This window comes from Notamacropus eugenii, chromosome 2, assembly GCF_028372415.1.
Source record: "Notamacropus eugenii isolate mMacEug1 chromosome 2, mMacEug1.pri_v2, whole genome shotgun sequence".
Taxonomy (NCBI): Eukaryota; Metazoa; Chordata; class Mammalia; order Diprotodontia; family Macropodidae; genus Notamacropus; species Notamacropus eugenii.
Genome location: NC_092873.1, coordinates 168,310,010 through 168,334,707, shown reverse-complemented (window position 1 = coordinate 168,334,707; position 24,698 = coordinate 168,310,010). Strand labels below are relative to the sequence as shown.

Genomic DNA, 24,698 nt, shown 5'->3' with positions numbered 1-24,698 from the left:
TTGCACTTTAATTTAAATTTCTATTAAGGTTTATGAACAGTAATAAGGTCCTGTTTGAATATTCATTAGCTTTTGAATTGTGAGCTATGAAAAGGTGCTTTCTTTTACCTTAATGAAACTGGCACAGCATGGGACTGATCAGTTGTGACATTTGATTTGAAGCATCCAGTGAATTTTCTCATTGTTTATTGACACATCTTGTCCAAACAGCTCCCTCGCAAGTTAGTGGAGTAATGAAGGAGAGAGTGCTGCAGCGGAGCGTCGAGCTTTCCTGGCAGGAGCCAGAGCATCCCAATGGAGTCATCACTGAATATGAAATCAAGTATTACGAGAAAGTAAGTGCTAAGAGCAGCTAAAATGTACAGCGGTGTGCTGTGCACATCATGTCAGCAGACTCTATCAGAGACAAAAGTTGGTAATTATACCAACTATTATCTGTCAGCCATCTATTTGGAGCCACTTCAAAATTCATAGTTAATTTTACCCATTTTTAATAACCATCTCCCAGATTCTCTGGTTAATTATTATAATTATAATTTCTGTGTATTATATTTGTGTATCACACAGATGAAAATAATCCACTTGATAGCATACTTTTCTAGTCAGTTTTAATATTTATTAAAAGAATTAGATTCAGCATGTTTTTGTAACAACCTTTTCCTCCTTTAATTTTTGTTGTTTGTTTCATGGTATTGCGTGGGTCCTTAACTCTGAAACACTGGATTGTTTTGTAATTCTGTACTAATAGAAAATAAAGAATCTACCCCTTTAACTAAAAACAAACAAAAATAGTGAGGGAGAATGCAGAGTGTTTTTCTGGGCTCTTTTAGGTCCTTCTCTTAACTTAAAAACTTTTCAACAAAAAGTTTTATATTATTACTGGAACTGAAAACCTGTGTTTTTTTATACTGATCATGGTTGAACTTTGGTTATATATGAAATGATTACTGTGGGAATGCTCTTTCAGTAAAGCCCACAAGTAAAAGTCAGTCCATTCACAAATAATATATAGTACCTGTCAGAAGCAGAGAAACAGTTTAAAAAGAGTTTATAAAGTCATGATGTTGATGCCGAACAAGTTTTGAATTTATAAAAGTAAATATCTAATATGATCTAACTAGTATTGTTTTATGTAAATTACACTAATTATATATTTGTAAGTTATTAAAATGTGATATAAAAATTGGAACAATTTCCATTCATTCAAATTTTAAAATGTTTCCCATTTTTTTATATCACAAAAATCTTTTTTTAAAAAATTAATCGTTACAGAATTAAATTAAACACAATAATCGAATGCTGTGTTCATTAGTTATAAGCCACAGAAAGAGTTTTTAAAACCCTAAGAAACTGATCTTAAGCTGCTTTTTACCTTCCTTAAGTTAACTATAGCTTTTATGCACAAACAGCCAGTTTGCCTTTTTAACAAAACTGGAATGAGGGGGCTGAAAAATTAGCTCTTTTAATAAATAAACAAGTTTTTGGTAACAGAAGACAGCCTATTTCAACCATAAACTATTGTAGAATTTAGGATATGAGTAGACTTTTTTAAAAAGACTAACTTTTATTGTTTTGCCATTTATCTATTACTTTGTGTTTTTCCTGATAAAAGTTACCTTTTTGAATCTCTGCCTTACTAATTTTGAAAACAACTTGACCTCATAGAATCAGCTAGAGGGTCTTCAGTGTTTATCCTTTTATTTGCAAAATCTATTATTCAGTTAGTTGTAATACTTAAAATGAATTTGATGTATATTTTATACTTGGAAAAATAATTTATTACATTGTATTTGGGCATCATAAACTTATAACCTTATCTTCTAACATAATGTATCCTCCTGTTCTTTTAAATTAAGGCATACACATTTAAGTTGATAAATAGCTTATTTTTTGTTTCATAGATGATAATGACAAACCAATTATGAAATGCATATTAGCTTAATTAAACCTAGTTAAATCAATAAAATGGTAAATATATTGTTTGACAAACTTTTCCCTCAAGAACTAGCTGCTTTTCTGTCACATAGATTGGTTCACACCTATACAGCTTAAAGTATACCCTTTGACCTGTTTTTACCAAAACATGGATTTCTCCTCTATGGAGGTTGAGGAAAAAATATTTAGATATTGTTGACAGATACACTTAAAGGTCATTAAGTGACATTTGCCACATTTAAAAATAAGTATGACACAAAATATAGAATGTTATTTTTAAAGTGAACTTTTTCCAGGTTTGTTGGCACATACCATTGGTCCTTGTACTGGGAAGTCTGAGCATGATTGATCACTTGAGTTGGGGAATTATGAGTTGTAGTAGGGATAAAGCAAATCAGATGTTTGCAATATGTCCAATACCATTTGAGCCACCGATTAAGGAGGGGTGAACCCCAGTCCAGGTTGAAAATAAAGCAGCTCAGAATTTCCATGCAAATCATCAGGTTCAGGACCATGAATGGGTATTGCATTTCCATTCTAGGTGAGAAAGACCCAGTCTCAAAAAAATCTGATTGATTAGCCAATTAAATGAAATAGATAAGTAACATTTTTCTTCTAGTTAGTACAGATAAGTCTCAATTAGTACAAATAATGAACATGCTGAAATGATCAGATGCATGTGAATTTGCACTATTCAAAATTATAATCATGGCCTGTTAAATATGGTAATTCCAGCCAAAAAGAAATACGCAATGTGATTTTGAATAAGTACTAGTTCAGGGGATTCGTTTTTCACGCTAATCGGGACCTAGCTATATAACCAAAGGAGAGACACATGCACAGGGTTTTCAGTTTCTTTTTTCTTGTTTATATATTTTGAAAGGACTTCTGAATGATTTCTTTGTATTATTTGTGGCCAATTTTGTTCCAAAGTATATCTGAAGACATACATAAAAATTGGTTTTTGAAACTTATCAAAAGAGATTAGTAAGGGTTACTAATGAAGATTCCTAAAATATTTTTCATATTCAAAGGAAAAAAAATAATCAATTTGCTTTTATTAACTTTTAAGGGAGAAAAAAACATTTAAAAACTGTATCTAAAACTGTATTATAGATCATAAGGCCCTCCCTCTACTGAGAATCATTTTTTCTGGTTTAACTCACAGAAAATTTGAGTCTATTTGTAACTAAATATTCCCTCTTCAAAACACACCAACACCCCGGCCCACCCCAGGGAAAAAATTATGATGGGATTTGGCTTCATGGTTGGGATAAAGTGCTCATTTTCTCTCTGGAATTTTATGACTAAAGGCATGTGCTTGCCATTTACATTTTACATCAACTTAAGAACACCTCAGTGAAACAGCAGTGTTGTAACACTCCACAGGGTGCGGTGTAGTCTTTATGAGAACAATACGGCAAATTGAAATAAATGGGCAAGAATTGGTTGTCGCATTGCCTGTTTGCAACAATAATTAAATATGCCCTGTAAATATTCTTTCTAGGATCAAAGGGAACGGACCTATTCAACAGTAAAAACCAAGTCCACTTCAGCTTCCATTAATAACCTGAAACCAGGAACAGTATATGTTTTCCAGATTCGTGCTTTCACTGCTGCTGGTTATGGAAATTACAGTCCCAGGCTTGATGTTGCCACACTAGAGGAAGCTACAGGTAAAATGTTTGAAGGTAATTACCATCAATGCTTTGGATTCTGACCCTAAGTCTGATGCAGTCTTCAAAGATTAATGTGTAGTGAGGATCTGGATCAATTTTCATTTGTATCATTTTTATATATAGTCTTTGTAAAGTAAAAGAGAAGATGAAATTTCATATGTATTGTGACATCACTCAAAGAAAATTATACATTTGTATATGTGAAGTTAAATTTTTAGTTTTGTACAATAAATGGTAGCTGTTTTAAAATAGCAGTAGTATCAGTATCTTTTCAGAAGATACGTAAAGTAGTTTAAGAACAAAATAATTATGCCTTCCCTTTCTTGAAAAGGGTGGAGTTCCTAAAGAAAAATTCTGAATTTCAAAAATCAGAACTATTGAAGAATTTTCAAGGGAATTGGGGGAAAAAAAGAAGATAAAGCTTCTCCCTACCAAAGAGGTCATTGTCTTGATATATGTAGAGACTTTACTCTGAAGAATTCAAAGCATAGAACACATGATATTAAATTTATAGCATTGAACCAACTGCCAGATAAATGACTTCTATGCTTAAGAGTATCAAACATTCCTGAAGGAATCATGTGGACTCTTTCTTTTTACGTTCTTTTTGCTATTATGAGATGTGTATTTGTGATGCTTTGTATGTGTGGAAAATTCTTATACTAGATGTAGGAAAAGGTTTTTGTTTTCTTACCTCATTAGCCCTCTGGATTTAGGGAACAATAAGAGTTGGTAATTGCCAGAAATGCCAATAAAGGCCAGTGGAATCAATAAAAAATTGAAGAGTCAATTTGTCTGCAGTTGGCATGGTCAAAACTTCTAAATAAGTTTAAGCAGGGGACCAAGGAGGAGTTTCATAGAAACAGTTGCTCCCAAGATTTCCATTTCTTTGGTCATGTTTCAGGTCAATTATATAACCATTTTTTAAGACACTGTGCTAGATGGTAGGGCAAAAAGATGAAAATAAAAAGAGGCTTGCACTCAAAAAGCTTATAGTCTACTTGGAGGAAGCAATATGAATTCACTCTGGAAAGATAAATTGGAGCTAGATTGTGAAGGGCTAGAAATATCAGACTGAGTATTTGTTATTTTATATTAGAAGTACTATGGTCCCACTGAAGCTCTCTGTAGCAGGGGAACGATACGTCAGACTTATACTTTAGGAATATCAATTTGGCTGCTGTGTGGAACATAGACTGGAGAGAGGAGAGACCGAATCTAATAGAGTAGATAAGATGTCATTCATAGGCTAATGGGACTCAGAATCTGGGAAGCCAAGGTTGGCTAATTTAGTCTGAATCCCAGAGCAGGATTCTTTAGCCATAGTTGAAACCCTTGTTTTCAAATGGGACTTCTGATCCCCTTGAACAAGAATTATATCATGAAACTTTAAATCCTTTCTCTGAAGGCAGTACAACATGCTCTGATCAGACTAGCTACTCAGCATGGGATTGATATCCTGTACATACATGGGTCATTGTCATACCCTGTGGCCATTACAGATGAAAGTGAAGCAACAAATGGGCACTAGTCAGGTCCTTCAGCCTGTCCTCTAGCCTCTTTACTGAAGTTTGCTGTCTCCCCCTCCCCCTCATAATCTTGAGGCCTGAGACACACACACACACACACACACACACACACACACACATATCATATTTGGTGATAAATTCTTTGAACTCTGTGAACTGGAGTGATTAGGTGCCTTGTAAAAGGAGAGAACCAGATCATCTTCTACATCACAATCCTAATCTTAACCCCAGATTACAGTTATTAAAATGTTCAGTTGGATTGGAATCTTTTCATCATTGAGCAATTTTATTTAGACATTTTAGAAGACTTGTTAGCTTTAAAGTAATAAGGGGCCCTAAGGAATAACAAAGACAACAACCCTCTCATTTTATAGATAAGGGAATTTAAGACCAAGGAAATGAAATATTTTGCCCAAGATCACTCAGGAAGTGGAAACACTGAGGTTTCCTAAAACTTGTTTTAAAAACAATTAAGAGTTTTTAACTCTTTTGAATTAAGTCACTGCTTATTTTTGAAAGCACGAAGTGAATAATAAATAGCCAAAATTTAAAAACACAACACCTAAATCATTCTGGAAAGTAACGATACCTTCTAATAAATAGTGTGTGCATGCTACATGATAATGAGTAGCCAAAACTGATCCATTCATAATAATTTATAGAGTTGTTAGGGATTGAGGAAGGATGACTCTCTTGCCTGGAAATTAAGAATAAGGGCATTTATATGGTGCTGAGGATTGGGGGAGGGAGGAATATGAGGGAACTATTCTTTACTTGGCCTGTTTTCCCTCTGTTTTATGAATTATGCTGGACTAAATTCAGTTTTATTTTTGTTTGTTTGTTTATTGTTGACAGAGATGCTTCCATTGAGTTTGAGCCACCTACTTAAATTGACATTGACTTCCCTATCTTTACAAAGTAGGAACTCAAAAATTGTATTCATTCTCTATGAGTATATTTGAGTTCACTATACAAGTGAAAGCACAGGATTACACATGTTGCTACAGAAGCTGCCCAGGATTTTGCATGCTAAAATATTTATAGACACTCTCAGTATCCTGGGAAATGACATGAATCTTGGTTCTGATTTTCATGAAAATTGAAGAATTTAAAAATAACTAAAATCAATGTAATTTACATTATTCACTTTTTTGTTTTTATCCATTCTATTTTTATAGATCTTTGTAGAAGTTGAGGGAGTATATCTGAGAAATATCCTTAGTCCTTAACCTGTAACCAACTTCAATTTGCTGCTTTTGCTAACGAAATTGTTCACTAAGGATGGTCAGTTAGTAATGGTCTTTTATTGTTGTCATAAAATATAGCCAAGCAACAGAAACATTTTAAAAATATATTTAAGGAAGAAAGTATAGAGACAGAACTGTAGGCTAGACAAAACAAACATAGAAAATCATCATATACTGAGGCAGGCAGTTTAGGTTGATATAAAGATCCAAATCTGACTCATTTTAAGGGGAAAATAATCATTGTTTCTTTAGATAGATAGATAGATAGATAGATAGATAGATAGATAGATAGATAGATAGATAGATAGATGATAGATAGATAGATAGATAGATAGATAGATAGATAGATAGATAGATAGAATTCATATGTTTGGATACTAAAACAGTTTTTAAAATATTTTGAAAATAGGTTTGTGTGGTTCTTGGTAAAATAAAAAGGCTACTACAACCTAACTTTTATCACTCATGCCAGTTCTTCTCTATCATATCTTCATCAAAGGTCCAAATTTCAGCATGCTCTTCCCCTTTTAATAGGTATTCCACTTGGTCAGGAAAGACCACAGTTCTTTCTTAGGTGTTCTATGTTTGCAGCTACTCTCTCACGTTCCCTAATTTGGGGGGATAGGGTACAAAAACGGTTTATTACAATAATACTTTTGCTTCTATTAGTGATATTTATTGAGTTACTTATAATTAAAAGAATTCTTAAATTTATTTTTGGGGGACTAGGGTAAGCAGGTAAATGAGGTCTAGTTAATTAAACTTTGGATTATCTTAGTAGTAATTAGAAATTGTTCTTGGTTTTGCCCTTGGTGTTGAAAACTTTTCAAAATAATCTCTGTTTCTCTGCTGTAATAAATTTAATAGACAGCATAATTGAATCCTTTGGTTTTTAAATAATTCTTCATATTGCAATACTTCAGGTTAATCCTTCAGAATATATTTCTCATTGTACATTAGTATTCAGGAAGGGATTGATTGGATAAATATGTATTGATCCTGTTACATACCCTGGAAGTGTTTGTTGCTTTACTATATGCCTGCTATCAGAAACATTTTGCTTTGACCAGGCAACGTTGCCTAAAGCAGAAGTGGAAATGTTGTTTTTTAACTAGTCGATTGAAAGCTAAAATAGATTTTTTTAGGAACATATTTGTTCTACTTTCATGAAACAAATGAAAAACCAATGAGTTGGTATCACAGGCTTATATTTAAGAAGCATTCCTGGGACAATTGCAATAGAGAAAATTGCACAGCAAATCAAGAAAGCGGAGTTCTTGATCCGATTCAACCATTAATGGTGTGACCCTGACCTTGACGTTGAACAAGTCACTTCAGCTCTCTGAATCTCTGTTCATCTGTAAAAAGAGAGATTAAACTGAATAATACCAAAGGTAGAGTACTTCAAACTCTAACATTGCCTTATAGTCTTCATATCATAGGATAAGTACAGATGATGTCCAATATAGGTGTCCAATCCTAAAAGGCTCTTTGGTACTGGAGACCCAGGAGGTTTTATTTAAATTCCTTCTTTTTTAACTTATTAGACCTTGGACAAGTGACTTAACTTTTCTAGAACTCAGTTTCCTTATCTGTAAAATGCTAAGATTGGACAAAATGGCCACTAAGATTCCTTCTAGTTTTAAAAATCTGTGATCCTATGATTCCATGCCTTTTACATTTACATTAGTGTATAAAGATAATTGGTATTTTTATTGATCACCCTGTAACCTTTCAAGATCCCAAAGTGCTTTATGATCAAAGAAAAAAATTGTTCTAAGTATGGCTTTATTTTTTTTTCTTTTGGGGGGGACATATCTTAATGCTTTGAAAATTTGGGAAGCTGGGCTGTGTATTTGTATTTACCTCTAATCTGTTAATCGGAACAGTCTCTTCACCATCCACTCTAGGGAAAAAGTATAAAATTTTAAGATGTACATAGCAAAATGATTGTTGTGCTTATAAATTAGGCAGTATCACTACATCCAAAACTTCCTTCCCAAAATCAATTTGTGATGAAACAGACTGTAATTTTTGCCACCAGTGTTGAATGTGGAAAGACTGAAAATCATATTTATGCCTGATTCAAAAAATGAGTGATGCTGAGAGACCTTTTTCCAAACTTCTCAGCCTTAACTATACATAGAAAAGAATAAACAAAGACACACAAATTCCAATTTGCCATTTATCTTAGTCCAAATCTCTCATTGGAGCCTGTTTCTGAAGCTAATGAGAGTATTGAACCTAAGACAAGCAGAGAATTAGACTCATGGGACACAATCTGATTTGTGGAAAATTATTTCAACCCATATGTGTATAAATCTTTCCACCCACATGAACAGAGCTCCTCCATTTTCCTTCCTCTCAAAATATATTTGAAGAGGCAGGATAAGAAAGAGGGAGGAAAACACACCAAACACTTGAAAGTTGTCTTTGGTCTGTTGTTGAACAATAGGTAATAATCCAGAGATTAAAGTTTAAGAGTTGTGTTTTTCTGCTCAGTTCCCTGAGGGTTGAGGGAGGAAAGGGAATAAAGTAGCAGGTGCTGAATTAGAGAGTGTGTGTAATGACCTCAGTTCAGAAACTGTCTAAACCAGGGATGGAAGATTTTTTCACTGTTTGATGCATTTTCAATCAGGGTATACCTGTTGCTAGCGTGTGCATACATGATGTTAGATAATTGAAGTCCATAGAGTTGGAGCATGCAAATGAATCATACTTTCAGAAAAAAAGGAGCCAATAGAAAGAACTTTATGTTTCTCTGTGGTGAGGCATGGTGAGATTACATATAATTTACCATTCCTACTCTATCTGGAGACACAGTCCCTTGTCCCCCCAGAGAGGGTGAAGGATTTTCCACTCACTTTGCCTTGAGTCAGAGTGCAGGTGTGTCGATTGCTTCAGAAGAAAGCCATGTTCATTTTCATGGCATTGCAAATTATAAGGAAGTACTTCCAAATTGGATCTTACAATGGGATGAGCATTCATCAGTTATTATTTTATGTGTCTCTGATGGGTAAATGAAGTTTATTGTTCCCCATTGTTTCACTGAGGACTGAATATTTAAAATTAAAAAGAAAAATATGATGATCATGCTGTTCCTCTTTTATTTTTGCCTTTGTAATTTCCAGTGCCAAACATAGTGCCTGAAGCATAGTGAGCATTGAATAAATGCTTATTGAATCTAACCTAAACTAACCTAATTGAACACAGCAAGAAAAAAAAAACCACCAGTTAATTTGGGGACAGTTGGAGAAAGAGAAATCAGGATTGTTGTAGATTTAGTATTTTAGAATTGTGGAAAGTTACAAACATAATTTCAGGTATTTTCGAATTCAGGTATTTTAAGTATCTTCCAAGGTCCTTTTCACTTTATAGTTATCCCTCCTTTGTAAATTTACATTTTAATTAAAATAAGGGCTTCTAAAGTATCCTTAAGAATGCTTGGAGGAAAAAATAAAGTCTGTTGTGTAAATAGGCTATAGTTTTCCCCTATAATGTTTTTTACTATCATTTTACTTAGGATGCACATTTTTAAAATATTAGGTAAATTTCAGCCAGTCATATTAATTCTGATAAATCTTAAATGTACTGAGACCTTATTGTTTGTGTAATGCTTTAATTTTACAGTGATGATCAAAAAATAAAATGATCTCATGTATCCTTATATGACTTAGAAAAAGATTGAATGGCTATAGAAATTTTAGACGCTATTGTAAATAAATGCGTTTTGACTAATTAATTTCTACTTTCACTGTTCCCATTGTACCAGTAAGGAATCAAAGCATATTTGTTGTTGTTCATTCCTTTCAGTTGTATCCAACTCTTCCTGACCCCATTTGGGGTTTGCTTGGCAAAGATACTGGAGTGGTTTGCCATTTCCTTCTCCAACTCATTTTACAGATAAGGAAACTGAGGCCTACAAGGTTAAGTGACTTGCCCAGGGTCACACAGATAGTAAGTTTCTAGGCCAGATTTGAACTTTGGTCTTCCTGACTCCAGGCCTAGTGATCTAACAAAGCAAAGGGGGGAAAATGACTTGTTCCTATTTCCACCGTAAGCCAACAGCAAGACAGAGTTTAAAATCTGGGTCCCTTGACCCTTCTAATTTTGAGAAAATGTGTGTTTATTCAAGAAGACAGTGTAGGTTCTTTAGCTTCTAAAATGCTGAAAATTAATGGTAAATCTATATATCTCAGCTATTTACCTGTCTGTAAATTTTATAAGAAGTATATTTTTAAAAAATATCTTATAGTAATCTAATATCATGGCAAAGACCCCTTTGACAGTCTGTTGAAGCCTATGGATCCCTTTCAGAATAATGTTTTACAATATATAAGATTACAATGAAAATCTGTTATATTAAAATAGAATTATGAAGTTTAAAAAAAAAGTTCATAGACTTCAGACCCCAGGTTAGGAACTCCTGTGTTATAGACAAGTAAATAAACTATCATGATTCTTACTTATAAGGGTTTATCTAACCCAACCAAGTGCTTCTACATATTTTTGAGTTATCCTCTGGTACTTTTATCTCTTTGCAGCCACAGCTGTCTCCAGCGAACAGAATCCTGTAATTATCATAGCTGTGGTTGCCGTTGCAGGAACTATCATTCTGGTCTTCATGGTATTCGGCTTCATCATTGGAAGAAGGTATAGCACACAATTGCACACATTTCTAGCTTAACTGGTTTGGTCTTTTCTAAGCTGGGCCAGCCTGTAACTTGTTAAATTCTGTTACATGAGAATTATTAAATCATAATGAAAATGTTCTTCATCATAGCAGGATAAAAGATATGCATTCAATGCAAAGGAGTGGCTTAGATCCTGGCGTTGTTTGTGCTTTTTGGGTTTTTTTGGTCATCTCAGGGAATATGTCTTACATGGGTTTTTGCAATAAATAATGGGTTATATTTTTTGCATATCCAATGCAGAGTACCTAGGAAAACTATTTTAGTCTTGAAGATAATTGAGCAACGGTATTTGGAGATGTGAGCCCAGTGCTAAATTTAAAATAATTGTATTTTTCAGTTGAAACATTTAGAACCATCACTCATTTGGAGAACAAAAATCAGGCTTTTTCTTTAGTCCTTTGAGCCTCAGAGCTATGAAGATTAATATAACATAATATATTCATTTTTCTTTATAAAATGAACTCCCTGTTATTCAGATGTATTTTGCAATATGGTAGGGGATTTAGTTTTCTAAATTTTAGTTTGCTTATGAATAGATGAAGAATATGTACATTTTTTATTTTATTAGAAACTTAATAATCAAATAAGATTTGGCTGTTTGAAATATGAATGTCTAAAATAAAATCTCCATATTAAATCATAAAAATTTTCCTCTCCTCCGTTTTTTAGGCACTGTGGCTATAGCAAAGCTGACCAAGAAGGAGATGAAGAGCTTTACTTTCATTGTAAGTGTTTGGCTTTTCTTTATTAATATATAGCCAAATTATAATAGAGACTTGATTAGTGGTAATAATTACATGGGAAAAAATTATGAAAGCATCATGCTTGGTTTTAAATTAAAAGCTTTAAATGAATGCTCTAGGAGCATTTAAATGGAAAATTTGGAATGAAAATATGCATGCTGCAATTGAAAAACAAATAAAATAGACGCTAAAATAAACACTTTTCATTCCCTAGGATCTGATGTGTTTGTAAGCTATGCAGTTATTTTTCTTTGGCATTCTTTCCTTTTGTGGTGTTTTGCCTAAGTATGTCACACCATCCTAATGATTCCCCATGAGATCTTATAATTGATAGCTGCCTGGCCAAGTGACTTTCCTCGGGCAAGCTCCTCACTGGGAAACATGGGGTCACCATGTCACCCCACAAATAATGCTAAGCTGGTCAAGGATGCTCTCTGTTCTTGCTACTGTAAACTTCATGTTACTGATAGATATCATATAAAATATAGCTAGCATAAATAGCACAGGAAAAATAAGGCACATAATTACTCTGTTTTCTATTTTGTGTTCTTGAGATGTATATCTTATTATAAAAGTTCATATTTCTATATCTATATATTATGTCAGGACACTTTTCATACCATAAAATTTATATATTCCTGAAGTCAGTAAGTTTGGGGTACTTTTAAATTCTGAACCCAGAATTTGCCATTCTTTTTTTTTTTTTGCTAGATAGATCATTTAAAACTTTTAATTAGCTATATAGACAATCTAGACAATAGAAATAATGTGAAATAAGACTACATACAAACATTGATTTACCCAGAGAAAAATAAAAGTATGCCAATAAAGCATATCATATAAATCATTTCAGTTTTGACACCAGATAATTTTATTTTTTTTATAAAAGGCCAGTGTCCTCTTTTCATTTAAATAAAATAATAGCTATATCATTCCATTCTTTGTCCGTACTGGATTTAATCTTGTTTTATACTGCATGGCTGGCAATAATGATAAAAATGCAGATTTCAGACAAGTGGCATAAAAATGACATCTCTCATTGTTTTTTATTTTAAATATTGGGTTTTAAGTGGTACGATGGTATTTAGCAAGATTATGCCGTGTAAGTTTCTTAAAGTCACTAACAATAAATAAGTGAGAACAAAATGGTAGTATCTAGTATTTGAATTGAGGAATTAATGATTTAAAAAAAAATTGAAAATGCTTGACTGGAGACCAACATTTTGATAGTGTTCATCTAATCCCTTTAAATGTCTTAGACTTTACTTGTCAAATCCATTACTCACCCATAGTTGGTGTTCCCCCTTTTTATGGAAAGGGGGGATATTATGTCACTTAAAAACTAACTTCTAGCAATTGACCGCTGGAAAGGGTTGTATAATGGAAACAGAAGATGTCAGTTCATTCTTTGTAATTGTATCCTCTCACATAGTAGGCACATAGTAGGTACCTAAAAATTTTTATTGGTTTGATTTTCAGATCAGCCACTCACAAGTAGACTCTAATCATCAAGCTAACTCTAAAACAACCTTTTCTAAAACAACTATTCTTAAACTCCTGTATTTCAGTTTTCTTAAAGTTAGAGAACACTTAGGAAACTCAAGGAGAATAGGCAGTAGTATCCCAGAAATTAAAGAGGGTTTTTAATATGTCATATATTTGATACTGTTTATGGGGAAGAGGGCATGATAAAACAGATCCTTTCATATTTGACTTGTTATTATAAGTGTCACACAAATAGAATAAGGGTTCTCACTTCTCAGCAGCAAGTATTTTTTCAAGTACCTAAGGAAAGTAGTAATAAGGTATCACTTACACAATGCATTTCAATTTGTTTCCTTGTAATACTGCATTTTGAAACTAAGGTAAAATTGGAATTCCAAGTTGCCTAAACACCATATGCTGAGTTGTCATCTCCCAGTTTTAATATTTTAATGCCATTCATTTATTTCACATTTGACATTCAGTTTTGGACTAGGAAAAACCAATTATGTTTATTTCCTTCAAACATAGGTAAAATGAAGTTGCCATACAGCAGCAGTTTTCATTGACAGCCCAAAATGTTAATGGTGCTGGTTTTCAAATGTTTAACTTTCTTTGGAAATGAAAATCAGTTTAAAACTACCCATGCTTATACTTGAGACCAAGAAATACTTGGCCAGAATACTGAGAAATTGTGTCAGTCATTTCTTTCTTACTTGTTTCAGTACGTCCGGTTACTCCCAATCCAACAGCCAAAAAAAATCTGCCAGAGCAGTGAGCATATGATATTATTGATGGCTTAGGATATTTGTAAATCACTCCTTTTAGAGAATACTTGTTCAGGATCACTGGATGGAAATTCTGGCATTGAATTTACTCTGATGACTGTATCCAGAGTGGGGGTAAAGTACAGTACTAGGGTCACCAGCTATTTATAAGTTGCTGTCTTTTCATTCTTTTCATGTATATACAATTTTCTGATGTGCTAAGACACCAGATTGAATTTTCACAGCAACTTGAAAGCAACCATTTAACTGGCTTTTAGAGCACTGGATTTAATAGAATGTCCAGTCTTTTATTTCAAACCCTCTCAACTTTCCATGGCCTCAAGTGCTACATTTAAAGGTATAAACACAATGGAGGAGTTTTAAGTGAAGCAATTCCAATTTACATTTTGTTTCCTCCTACCATTTTCTTCTAACAATGTCTTCGAATTCAAGCCAGCAGTATTTTATGTTGGTATGCCAAAATAGCTTTGGCCTGTCAAAATGTTTTATGACAGCTTGAATAAAGAACCATCAGAGACACATTTGAGATGCAGAAGGTTACCTCCAATCTAGGCCCCTTATCACAAAAAAAAAAAAAAAAAGAGAGAGAGAGGATGGCTCATTCTCCATCTGCCTGCCTGAAAACACAATATAGGAGGTTAACCTATTGTTTTCTTCCCCTCTCTCTCTTTCTCTCTCTCTCCCCCTTTCTCCCTGTCCTCCTGCTTCTTCTCTCTTTTCTCTTTCTATCTTCTCTCTCTGCTTCTTGTCTCCCTCTTTTCTTCTTGTTTTATTTTTGTTGTTCAGCTTTAGTGACAAATGAACATCTGTCAGTTCTATAAACCGCAGCAAAAAAAATTATAACAATCAAATTTGGATAAACAATCAACTCCATGAGGACAAACCTAGAGTTTCAAAATTATTCCATTCTTTTCTTTATATGTTTCTATTTCATTTTTCATTATGCTTTTATCTTTTTTTAAAAAAAAATCAAACAATTAATTCAATTCCATAAGCATTTATTAAGCACCTACTATGTGCAAGGAACTTAATAAATGCTTAATATCATTTGATGACATAAACACACTTAAGTTGTGGTATGATATGTATGGAAATACATTATTTTAAAAGCATTAAGCTTTAATTAAAAGATTGTTCAGTTGTTTCCTTAAACAATGGAACTACTGTTTAAGTTCTGACATAATTTTTTTTTCATTGCATTAGTTGACCAAACAGTATGCCAATCATTTTTATCTACATCTTTAATCAAACACTTAGATTGGGAACACATGATTATGAATGGATTCAATTTAAACTTGTCACAATCGTTATTTGTTACCTGCATGTACTGAGTATGATTTAAAGATGATTTTTATCCCTAAAGCCCTATGTGGTTTAAAATATGGCTGACTTTAAGGAGGACAATAGCCTCTTTACATGTAATAGTTAAGGTCTGCTAGAGTCCTGTGACAGAAAATCACTGGAATTGTATTCCATGGTGCTCCCTCCAAAATTCTCCCATTCCTGATACCTGGTCACCAGATCCAAAGTGCAGCCTGAATTCTCTTGTCATTTGCTCAGCCATCCAACTTCACTTTGTGCTCTGTAGATCTGGCCTCAGTTGCCCTTGAAGCTAGAGTACAAAGTATGTCTTTTGTGTATACCTCTTTGATTCTGTAATCACAGCCACTAGCATCTTGTATTAATTTTATGTAAATGTCGAGTGGTTGAACTTTTTTATATATACAAATAAACCAAAAAAGCAAAAGGAAAATGTCTAAATTATTTTAGTATTGCTGTCAAAGAAGTAAATGGACTTTGAGTTAAATTTCTTCATTTTCATATTATAGGCATTTTGCCTACTTTTTTTTTTTTTGAATTACCAAAATGTGCCTGAGCCAATTTCAAGGCATCAGGGACACAGAGAAGACATTCACAATATGGCAAAGTATGCCATGATAGCAGGGAATCTGAGTAGTCACCAAATCAGATAAGAAGCTTGCCAGAATATTTTGGTGGATATCTTTTTTTTTTCATTCACTAGGAAAAGAATGCAGTTTAGCCCTGTTTGAGCTGGATCCCAAGCTTGCCTATAGCTCCAGCATACTGAAGTAGTCTGTTAAAACTGCTCTGAATCAGGTGGTGTGGCTGCAAGCTCACTGTTCCAAGGAGCACTCTGCATAATGAAATTCCTGGGCTGACTGCACAATAAGTGCTTTGCTTCATCACAGTCATGCTTTCTTACATCATTACAGTTAAATTTCCAGGCACCAAAACCTACATTGACCCTGAAACCTATGAGGACCCAAATAGAGCTGTCCATCAATTCGCCAAGGAGCTAGATGCCTCTTGTATTAAAATTGAGCGTGTGATTGGCGCAGGTAAGGCTGTTGTGGCTTCCTTATTCAGCTGTTCCATTTAGCCAAGATCGAAAGTCATACATCATAATGACAGGCAAATAATTATGCCTCACATATAGAACTTTTGCATTTACTGAAGCTGTTGGGAGCAATGAACCTGCACTTATAAAAATCTTGAGAAAGTGAACCATGTGGCACAAAGAGTTCATATACTTTTGCTCTTCTGTTGGCTTAAAAAACATTAGAGTTGTATAGATGATGAAAAGTAGCTGCAACTTGTAGGTCAGGAAACGATTCGGTGGCACATTTTTTGAAAATCCAAAAAGTCCCTAATTATATTTGTCTGGGATATAAATTTAATTTACTTCTTTGAGCATTCACCATCTTCTGAGGACTTCACATTTCAAATTTGTTTCATGTGTGCAAAAGAGTACAACAGATATGTTTGTTGTTCAAGGTGTGTAGTGAAATTGACTAATAGTCAGCTATTTGTAAATAAAAAAATCCTTTAATTTATCTTAGCAAAATGTTATTTTATGAAAAAAATAGATGCCTTGAAACCAGGATACTGATTTCTGGCACAAGCTGCACACATGAATTACTGGCTTCTTGTTAAATTCTTTAACAAAGCTTTAGCTTTTATCTTTGGGCGGTGGAGGAGGTAGTGACAGTGACAATGTTCAGAGTTCCCTCATATGTTATAGTGATTCTTAGGCAACCAGCCCCCAATCTAAAAATTAAACAATTAAAAAAAACCAAAATTTTGCTAAATAGCCCATTGTTTATATCGGATAAGGAACTATCACATAGATTAGGCTAGTGAAGTTGTGTGAGTGGACAAAAGTGTCCCTCTTTTTAAATCACTTTATGTTTGATTTAATTCACACCTTCCATTTCACAAATGGCTTCATTGTGTTTGCATTACTTTCAGACCTGAGGATAAAATTAGCCAGCAGCAGGGATGATGTCCATTGTAACCTAGACAGCTTTGCAAAAGCTTTTGAATAGAAATAGCTGCTTTACAGGAAATGTGTGATTTAGAAGTTTGCTCCATTTACTTTACAAGAGTGAATGTGACATGGAATGAGTAGCGATTTACATGTTTCTGCCTACTGTTTTACCTCAGGAGAGTTTGGAGAAGTCTGCAGTGGCCGCTTGAAACTCCCAGGGAAAAGAGATGTTGCAGTAGCCATAAAGACCCTGAAAGTTGGTTATACAGAAAAACAAAGACGAGATTTTTTATGTGAAGCAAGCATCATGGGGCAGTTTGACCACCCTAATGTTGTTCATTTAGAAGGGGTTGTCACAAGGGGTAAGTACTGCTTACGTCTTGTACTTGACTAATGGACTGAATGACAGAAATTGCTTTGGTATATGCATGGTCAGAAATCCAAATTAGGAACATATTTGCATTCTTTTAATGAATTTTCTCTTGATCTCTAACTAAAACAATACCTATTTTATACTACATCCTGAGGGGAAGCAATAGGAAAGGGCATGCATGATTAGGAAATGAAGATATTTTGTATTATACATTCATACATCTATAAGTATGCATATGCACACATGCATATACCGCTTTTACTTTCATTTTACTAAAAAGGTTATGCAAAAAAGAGATGTACTTTCTTAGGTCTATACATATTATCTAAAGTGTCACTTTCTCTGAGTTCTGTTCTCACAGCAGGAGTCAAGAGAACACACTGACATTTTGATTTGTATGGTTTAATTTTGTGAATCATGACTGTGCTCCATGCAGACATTTAAAGACTTATTAGAGCTTAGTAACAGTGCTGGAGGCATTAGCAACACTCATATTTCAGCTATTCAACCCTAAAAGGAGCAACATGTGCTTTATACACACATACGTATGCACACAATGGCACTTCCAACATAGCCTACAGTTTCTCAGAATATACTGTTCCTTTCCCCCCCACCCCCTTGCTTTTTAGGTAAACCAGTCATGATTGTAATAGAATACATGGAAAATGGAGCCCTTGATGCATTTCTTAGGGTAAGTAACTTAAAATACATACTACTTCAAAATAGACTCTGCATGCTACCAACTGAATGTCACAAACTATTTTTTGCAGTATAAAATGTGAACATTATAAACATGAACAGATCGGGAATTTATATGAACAAAATCAGATTAAACATCAGGGGACGAGACAGCCTTAAACTAAAGCTTTTCTGAACGTTTAAGTGGTACAATGTGGTAAGGCAAAAGTGGTTTTCATTACTGCTAGATATTGAAGTTAAGAACAGATTACCTGAAGCCCCATAGAAGGAACACATGAACACATGCTATAAAGTAGCATTTCATTTGTTCAGGATGGTGGAAGTCCTCATAAAGATATCTGAAATAGAACACAGGGGAAGTTCTAAGAAGATGAGAGAAGTGACAAAGCAGTGCAGTGATCTCTGGTAGAAACCACAATATGACTGGGGAGTGTCTTTGGTTATTCTGACAACAAGCAAAGGCAAGACAGAAAATGTAGAAATGCTGTACAAATTATTTAGAATAATTTAATGTGATGTGGTTTGTTTCATAAATAAGTTCTAAATAATTTCTGACTCTTTAGTCACAGTTAGTTACATGCCTTCCATCCCAGTGTGTACATAAATGTCAGCTTTCAACCACAGACAAGAATGACAGGCAGGATTTTCTTTTATGGTAATAAAAATAATAATAACAGCTAGCATCTATATATCATTTTACGGTTTACAAAGAACTTTTCAGATATTATCCCATTTGATCCTTACAACAACTCTAAGGGGCAGGTGTTATTATTATACCCATTTTACAGATGGGGAAACGAAACTGGGCAAGCTAAGGGACTTTACAAGTGTCACATAGCTAGTAAGTATCTGAGGGCAGATTTGACTCCAGGTCAAGGGCTCCATCCACCATACCACCTAGCTGCCTGTGCAAGATCAAGTACTAAGATTATCATGATAACAATAGCTGCCATTTATACACTGGTTTTAAAATTTTTAAATTACTTTCCTCATAACATTGCTGACCCAGTAGTGTAAAGTATGAGCTGTAAAGTATCATTATCCTGACTCTGCTGATGTTAACACTGAAGCCCAGGCAAGTTAAGTGATTTGTCTCATTTCACATATTTAGTAAGTAGAAGAACTGGCACTCAAACTCGGGTCTTCTGACAACAGTTTCAGGGCCCTTTTTATTCTACTAAAGTTCTGCACTACTTTAGATTTTTTTCCCTTTATTGAGGCTTGAGTAGTACAGCCCAGAGGTGGTCCTTCATCTTCAGTCACTCTACAACTTCTGCCCTAAAAAAAGAAATCATAGGACTAGAAATATTTCTGGATTGGGAATACCATGCCAGGGCTATAGGCTATAGAACAGAAAGGCTGTTCCAGATCCTAATTCCCCTAAACCCATTTATGCCACAGATATTTAGACAGCCAGCTTTACAGATGACAAGAAATAATCCAACCCAATCATTGCCATTACCTCTGAGAACAGGACTGGATTAGACTTAGAAACCAGAACTTCCTTCTTTGCCCTTTCACTGAATGACCTTTAAGATATTAAATAGTTATAAAGAAAGAATTGTCAAGAAAATTGTGTGTTTTTAAAAAAAAAAGCACTATCATAACTCAAAAATTTGGAGGCAGGGAAGGGAAACATATGATAACATTTGTTTTTGTGCGTCTCTTTATACTATTTTGGAATATTTGTGCCTAATTCTTCAGAACAGCGTTTTTCAAACAGCTTTTACGTTTGGCTGTGCCCATCCTCATGGTGGGCTTTTTCAGCTTTAATTATCTGCCTTGCTTATTGACGTTTATGACAGCGACCAGAAGATTGCTAAATTCCCATTATATTTTGTGCTATTTGGATTCAGTCTATATACATCTGATAAGCTCTAAGTTTATCCTTTTACAAATGTCTAATATGGTATGGGAATTCAATAAATAATTAATTGCTCCTCTCAGACTAGGGAAGATGGGTTAGTATATAGAAAATATCCCATGATGACATTTTCCCCATCAAAGTCGAGTTAACTGGATTTCAATTGTTGTCTTTCCTGCAGAAACATGATGGGCAATTTACAGTCATTCAGCTTGTAGGAATGCTGAGAGGGATTGCTGCTGGAATGAGATATTTGGCCGACATGGGTTATGTTCATCGGGACCTTGCAGCTCGCAATATTCTTGTCAACAGTAATCTCGTTTGCAAAGTGTCAGACTTTGGCCTGTCCCGAGTTATAGAAGATGATCCAGAAGCTGTCTACACAACTACTGTAAGAATTTGTTGTTTTTTTAAATATTACTGTACTCCTTCCTTCATATTTTGCATGTAAACTCTATTTCACAATTAATCTAAGTGATTTCATAATGCAGCAATAATAATCTTCATAGAACCCTAGAAATGCAAGCCAATTACATGCTTTTAAAATAATGGAACTTCCCCTGTTTTGGAGAAATAATTGACCTTCCAGTAATCCATATACTCAATACTAAACGGGCCAAATGATTTTGGACTCAGAAACATGTTTATCATGTTTTATAGGGATATCTATACAAATGCCATGTGCATGCTCACAAATCAATCCAGAATGGCCACTTTCTCATGGTCATAATAGATTAAGAAGGCATTCTATCTTAAATGATGAATGTTAAGGTTATTAGTGATGATTTGTAGATATTGTTCTCTTTTCTGCTTTTCATCATGTATGTGACTGCTGCTAACATGAGTTTGTGAGGCTCCACTTAAAATATCCTCTAGCTTATTGTAATAGAAAGAGAGGGGTAGGTTCTGAACCTCTGATTTCATTTCATTAGTGTAGGAAATCCTGGATGATGGAAATCACTTTACCAATGTAGATAAGCATCCTGATAACTTAAGAGATTTGCCTAGATCACTTGGAGGTTAAATGATTTGTCCAAGGCCACACAATCAGTATATGTTCGAGATGGGATCTGAACTCAAGTACTGGTGGCTCCAAATCTAGTTCTCTGCCCAACACAGCATGCTGCCTCTCTAACTGAGTGTGACTTTAAATTTCCTTAACAATACTGAAATCTGTAGCCATTTTCAGAGTGCTCTGAAATCCACTATCTAATTTGACCATCAAAACACTTCTGCCAGGAAGGTACATATTATATTCCACATTTTATCCCTTTGGACACAAAAGGAGGTCCCACTTTATTTTTTATCCCACATTATTACAAATGGTATCATAGTTTCAATCGTATGATGGCTCTTGCCACTCCAATCCTTCCTGCATTCAGCCAACAAAGTGACTTATTTCCCTAAAGCACAGATGACACCCTTTACCCTCATCCCACTTCAGGAAACACCAGTGGTTCTCAATAACCTCCAGGATTCAAAACCCTTCATAACTTCTCCCATCCATCTCTCCAGTCTTATTAAACCTCATACAAAGCCTTCAATAAAACAATTTCCTTGCTGTTTCGTGAACAAGACCTTCCTCTTGTGTCTAGGCATTTTCTTTGGCTTCCCCCATAAATGGAATGCTCTACTTCTTTCTGGTTTCCTTTAAGTTCCAACCAAAATACCTTTCATAGGAAGCCTTTCCTAATTTCAATTCTAATGCCTTCATTTTTAAATTGTTTCCTGTTTATCCTACATATAGCTTGTTTGTACACATCTGTTTGCTTGTTTCCTTTAGATTGTAAGATCCTTGAGGACAAGGACAATCTTTTGTCTCTTTTTCTATTTTGAACATTAAATAAGTACTCAGCATATAGTAGGCTCTTAATAAATGTTTATTTATTGACATTGATTTATGGACATCAGTACAATGGATATGTCATATACATAATCATATATAATTAATTACTAATCTCTTTTTAAAATAGGGTGGAAAAATCCCAGTACGATGGACTGCCCCAGAAGCCATCCAGTACCGAAAATTTACATCTGCCAGTGATGTTTGGAGCTATGGAATAGTTATGTGGGAAGTAATGTCTTATGGAGAACGGCCTTATTGGGACATGTCAAATCAAGATGTAAGTTTTACCTAGGTACAAAAATAATGTGCCCACGTATATTTATGCTTATGGTGAATTGTATGCCTTTAGAGATATATGTAAATAATGTCTTAAAATAATTTTAGGTTTTCTTTTAGTAGTGGGATTATTTTTTGTCTTATTTGCCTTTGGATGTCATGTGTGATTATATAAGTTCATTATATCTCTCAATGACCTAGATAACTCCCTAAAACTAGCAAGACCAAAGCATTGTTAATGTCCTTTCTAACTTTAAATCAGTGATTTTATAATCCTAAATTTCAATTCTTTTTGGAGGAAAGAATTTCCACATAGGGAGTTTACTGTATTAATGAAAGGACAGACCTCTACAGAAAAAAAAATTGTTCTATATATTACTTTATGGGCTTTAAGTAACATGAGTATTCACATTTTATTCATCTTCTTCTATAATGAACACAATACTGAACAGAAAAAAATACATAGCAAATTCTTGATTGTTTCTCAATAGATTAGGATCTTGGTGACATAAAATTGCAAAGTAATCAATCTTCTGGTTCATACAGATTGAGAAAAAGCAGCTCAATCATGTACCCTAAAAGCCTATCCTACAGAATGTATTAAGAGAGGGATTTCAACTTTATTGGAAAGGATTGTTCTACTGGCATAGCTGAAGTAGAACAATCATTATTTCAATTAATTACAATTATCTCAAATATATTGAGTTTAGAATTTGAAGAACAAGTCTTATAAAATATGACCTCCTTTAGAATTGAGGAATGCAAACATGATAGACAGTTTTTCAATAACTGATAAAGGTCACAGTTCATCTTTTCCAGTTATCAGAAAATGTCCCATTTTTGGGTAGGAAGATATCGATCTGGATAGATGCTACACTCCATATTATTTTAAAAATGAAAGAACTTTCATATCCACATCTTTATCTGAAAATATTATAAAATTTCAAACTTAACTGATGAAACCCTTCATTACTTATTCCTTTCTTAATTGCTGATTAATTAGATTTTATTTTTTTATCAAAGAAACCAATATTTTATGACCAACCCTGATGAACATCACAGCGTTGATACTGTGGAATTAAATCATAGTTACCACAGGAACTTTTAGAATTTTATTATCAATTTTATTACATGAACATGTAACTTGTATTCAGGTGAAAATCAGTGTATTCAGTTTTCAACATATACTGGCTTATATGTAAGTTGCTAAAAGTAAAATAAGTAGAAAATATTTTAAAGTCTCTTGAAAGAAGAAACTACTAGAATGAAGACTTACAAAGCAGCCTATTAGTATGGATAAATAGGAACTGTTTCTGCAGTTTGGTATAGGGGAATCCCAATGAAGAACCTTCCTCTACTGCACCAAAGTTTATACTCTTAGAGCATTGCTTGGGGGCACATAAAGATTAAGTGACTTGCTCAGGGTCATTTGTCAGTATGTGTCATGGGCAGAATTTTAACCTCGGTCTTCCTGAGTCTGAGGTCAGCTCTCTATATACTACCCCCTGGCTACCTCATAGAGGAATATATTACAACTGTACTATACATAGTTTATTAGGGGAAAGTTAAGTCAATCAGGGAAGTCTTCATTTATTTAAATTTTGTGGCAGATTTTTCACCATTTTTTTGTTTGTTTTGTGTTTTTTTAAAGAAAGAGAAATTAAGTAATGAATTAGATGGGGGAGATTATTCCAAGGGAGCATACTTAAAGGTTCCATTGTTAAAAACAAGCAAATTCTTTGTAAGAGGTTTACCAAACCAGCATTTTATGGCTTCTCATTTTAGTAGAGAATATTTATTAGAAGGATGGGAGAGGGAATGGAGGGAAAATTTTTTAAAAAAAGTAACTAAGTAGATGACATGTCACTCAGTAAAATTTATTAAATGTCTACAACATGCCAGGTACTATGGTAAGCACTACTGATACAAAGAAAGGCAATTGACAATCCCTGCTGCACAGTCTAGTGGGGGAGACAACATGAAAACAACTGCATGTAAATGTAATATATACCAGATTAACTGGAAATAACCAATAAAAGGAAACCATTAGAATTAAGAGTGATTACAAAAGGCTTCCTGTGGGGGCTAGGATTTTAGCTGAGACTTGAAGGAAGCTAGCGAAGGCAAGAGATGGAGATGAGAAGGAAGACTGGTGAAGGGTGTTTTAAAAGTCAGGCAGAAGAGTTCAAGGTTGATGGGAGAGGCCATAGAGAGTCCCTGGAAGTTCCTGAGCAAAACAATGAACTAAAAATAA

The 24,698-nt window shown here is 34.1% G+C and overlaps 1 protein-coding gene across 6 annotated transcripts in view; it reads left to right on the top strand.

Annotated features, from left to right (window-relative positions):
* The window catches only part of EPHA7 (EPH receptor A7), a 215,387-nt gene that overhangs the window by 177,470 nt on the left and 13,219 nt on the right, over nt 1–24,698 (top strand). Inside the window, exons 6-14 of one of the 6 annotated variants that reach the window (XM_072642846.1) lie at nt 211–335; nt 3,443–3,611; nt 10,935–11,043; nt 11,754–11,809; nt 16,344–16,457; nt 17,563–17,748; nt 18,389–18,450; nt 20,504–20,713; nt 22,296–22,445. In XM_072642846.1, coding sequence (XP_072498947.1) covers nt 211–335; nt 3,443–3,611; nt 10,935–11,043; nt 11,754–11,809; nt 16,344–16,457; nt 17,563–17,748; nt 18,389–18,450; nt 20,504–20,713; nt 22,296–22,445 — 1,181 coding nt within the window. Of the gene's footprint in view, nt 1–210; nt 336–3,442; nt 3,627–10,934; nt 11,044–11,753; nt 11,810–14,883; nt 14,984–16,331; nt 16,458–17,562; nt 17,749–18,388; nt 18,451–20,503; nt 20,714–22,295; nt 22,446–24,698 lie in introns of those variants that run through there. The other 5 variants (XM_072642845.1, XM_072642844.1, XM_072642843.1 and 2 more) reach the window with 5 other exon arrangements.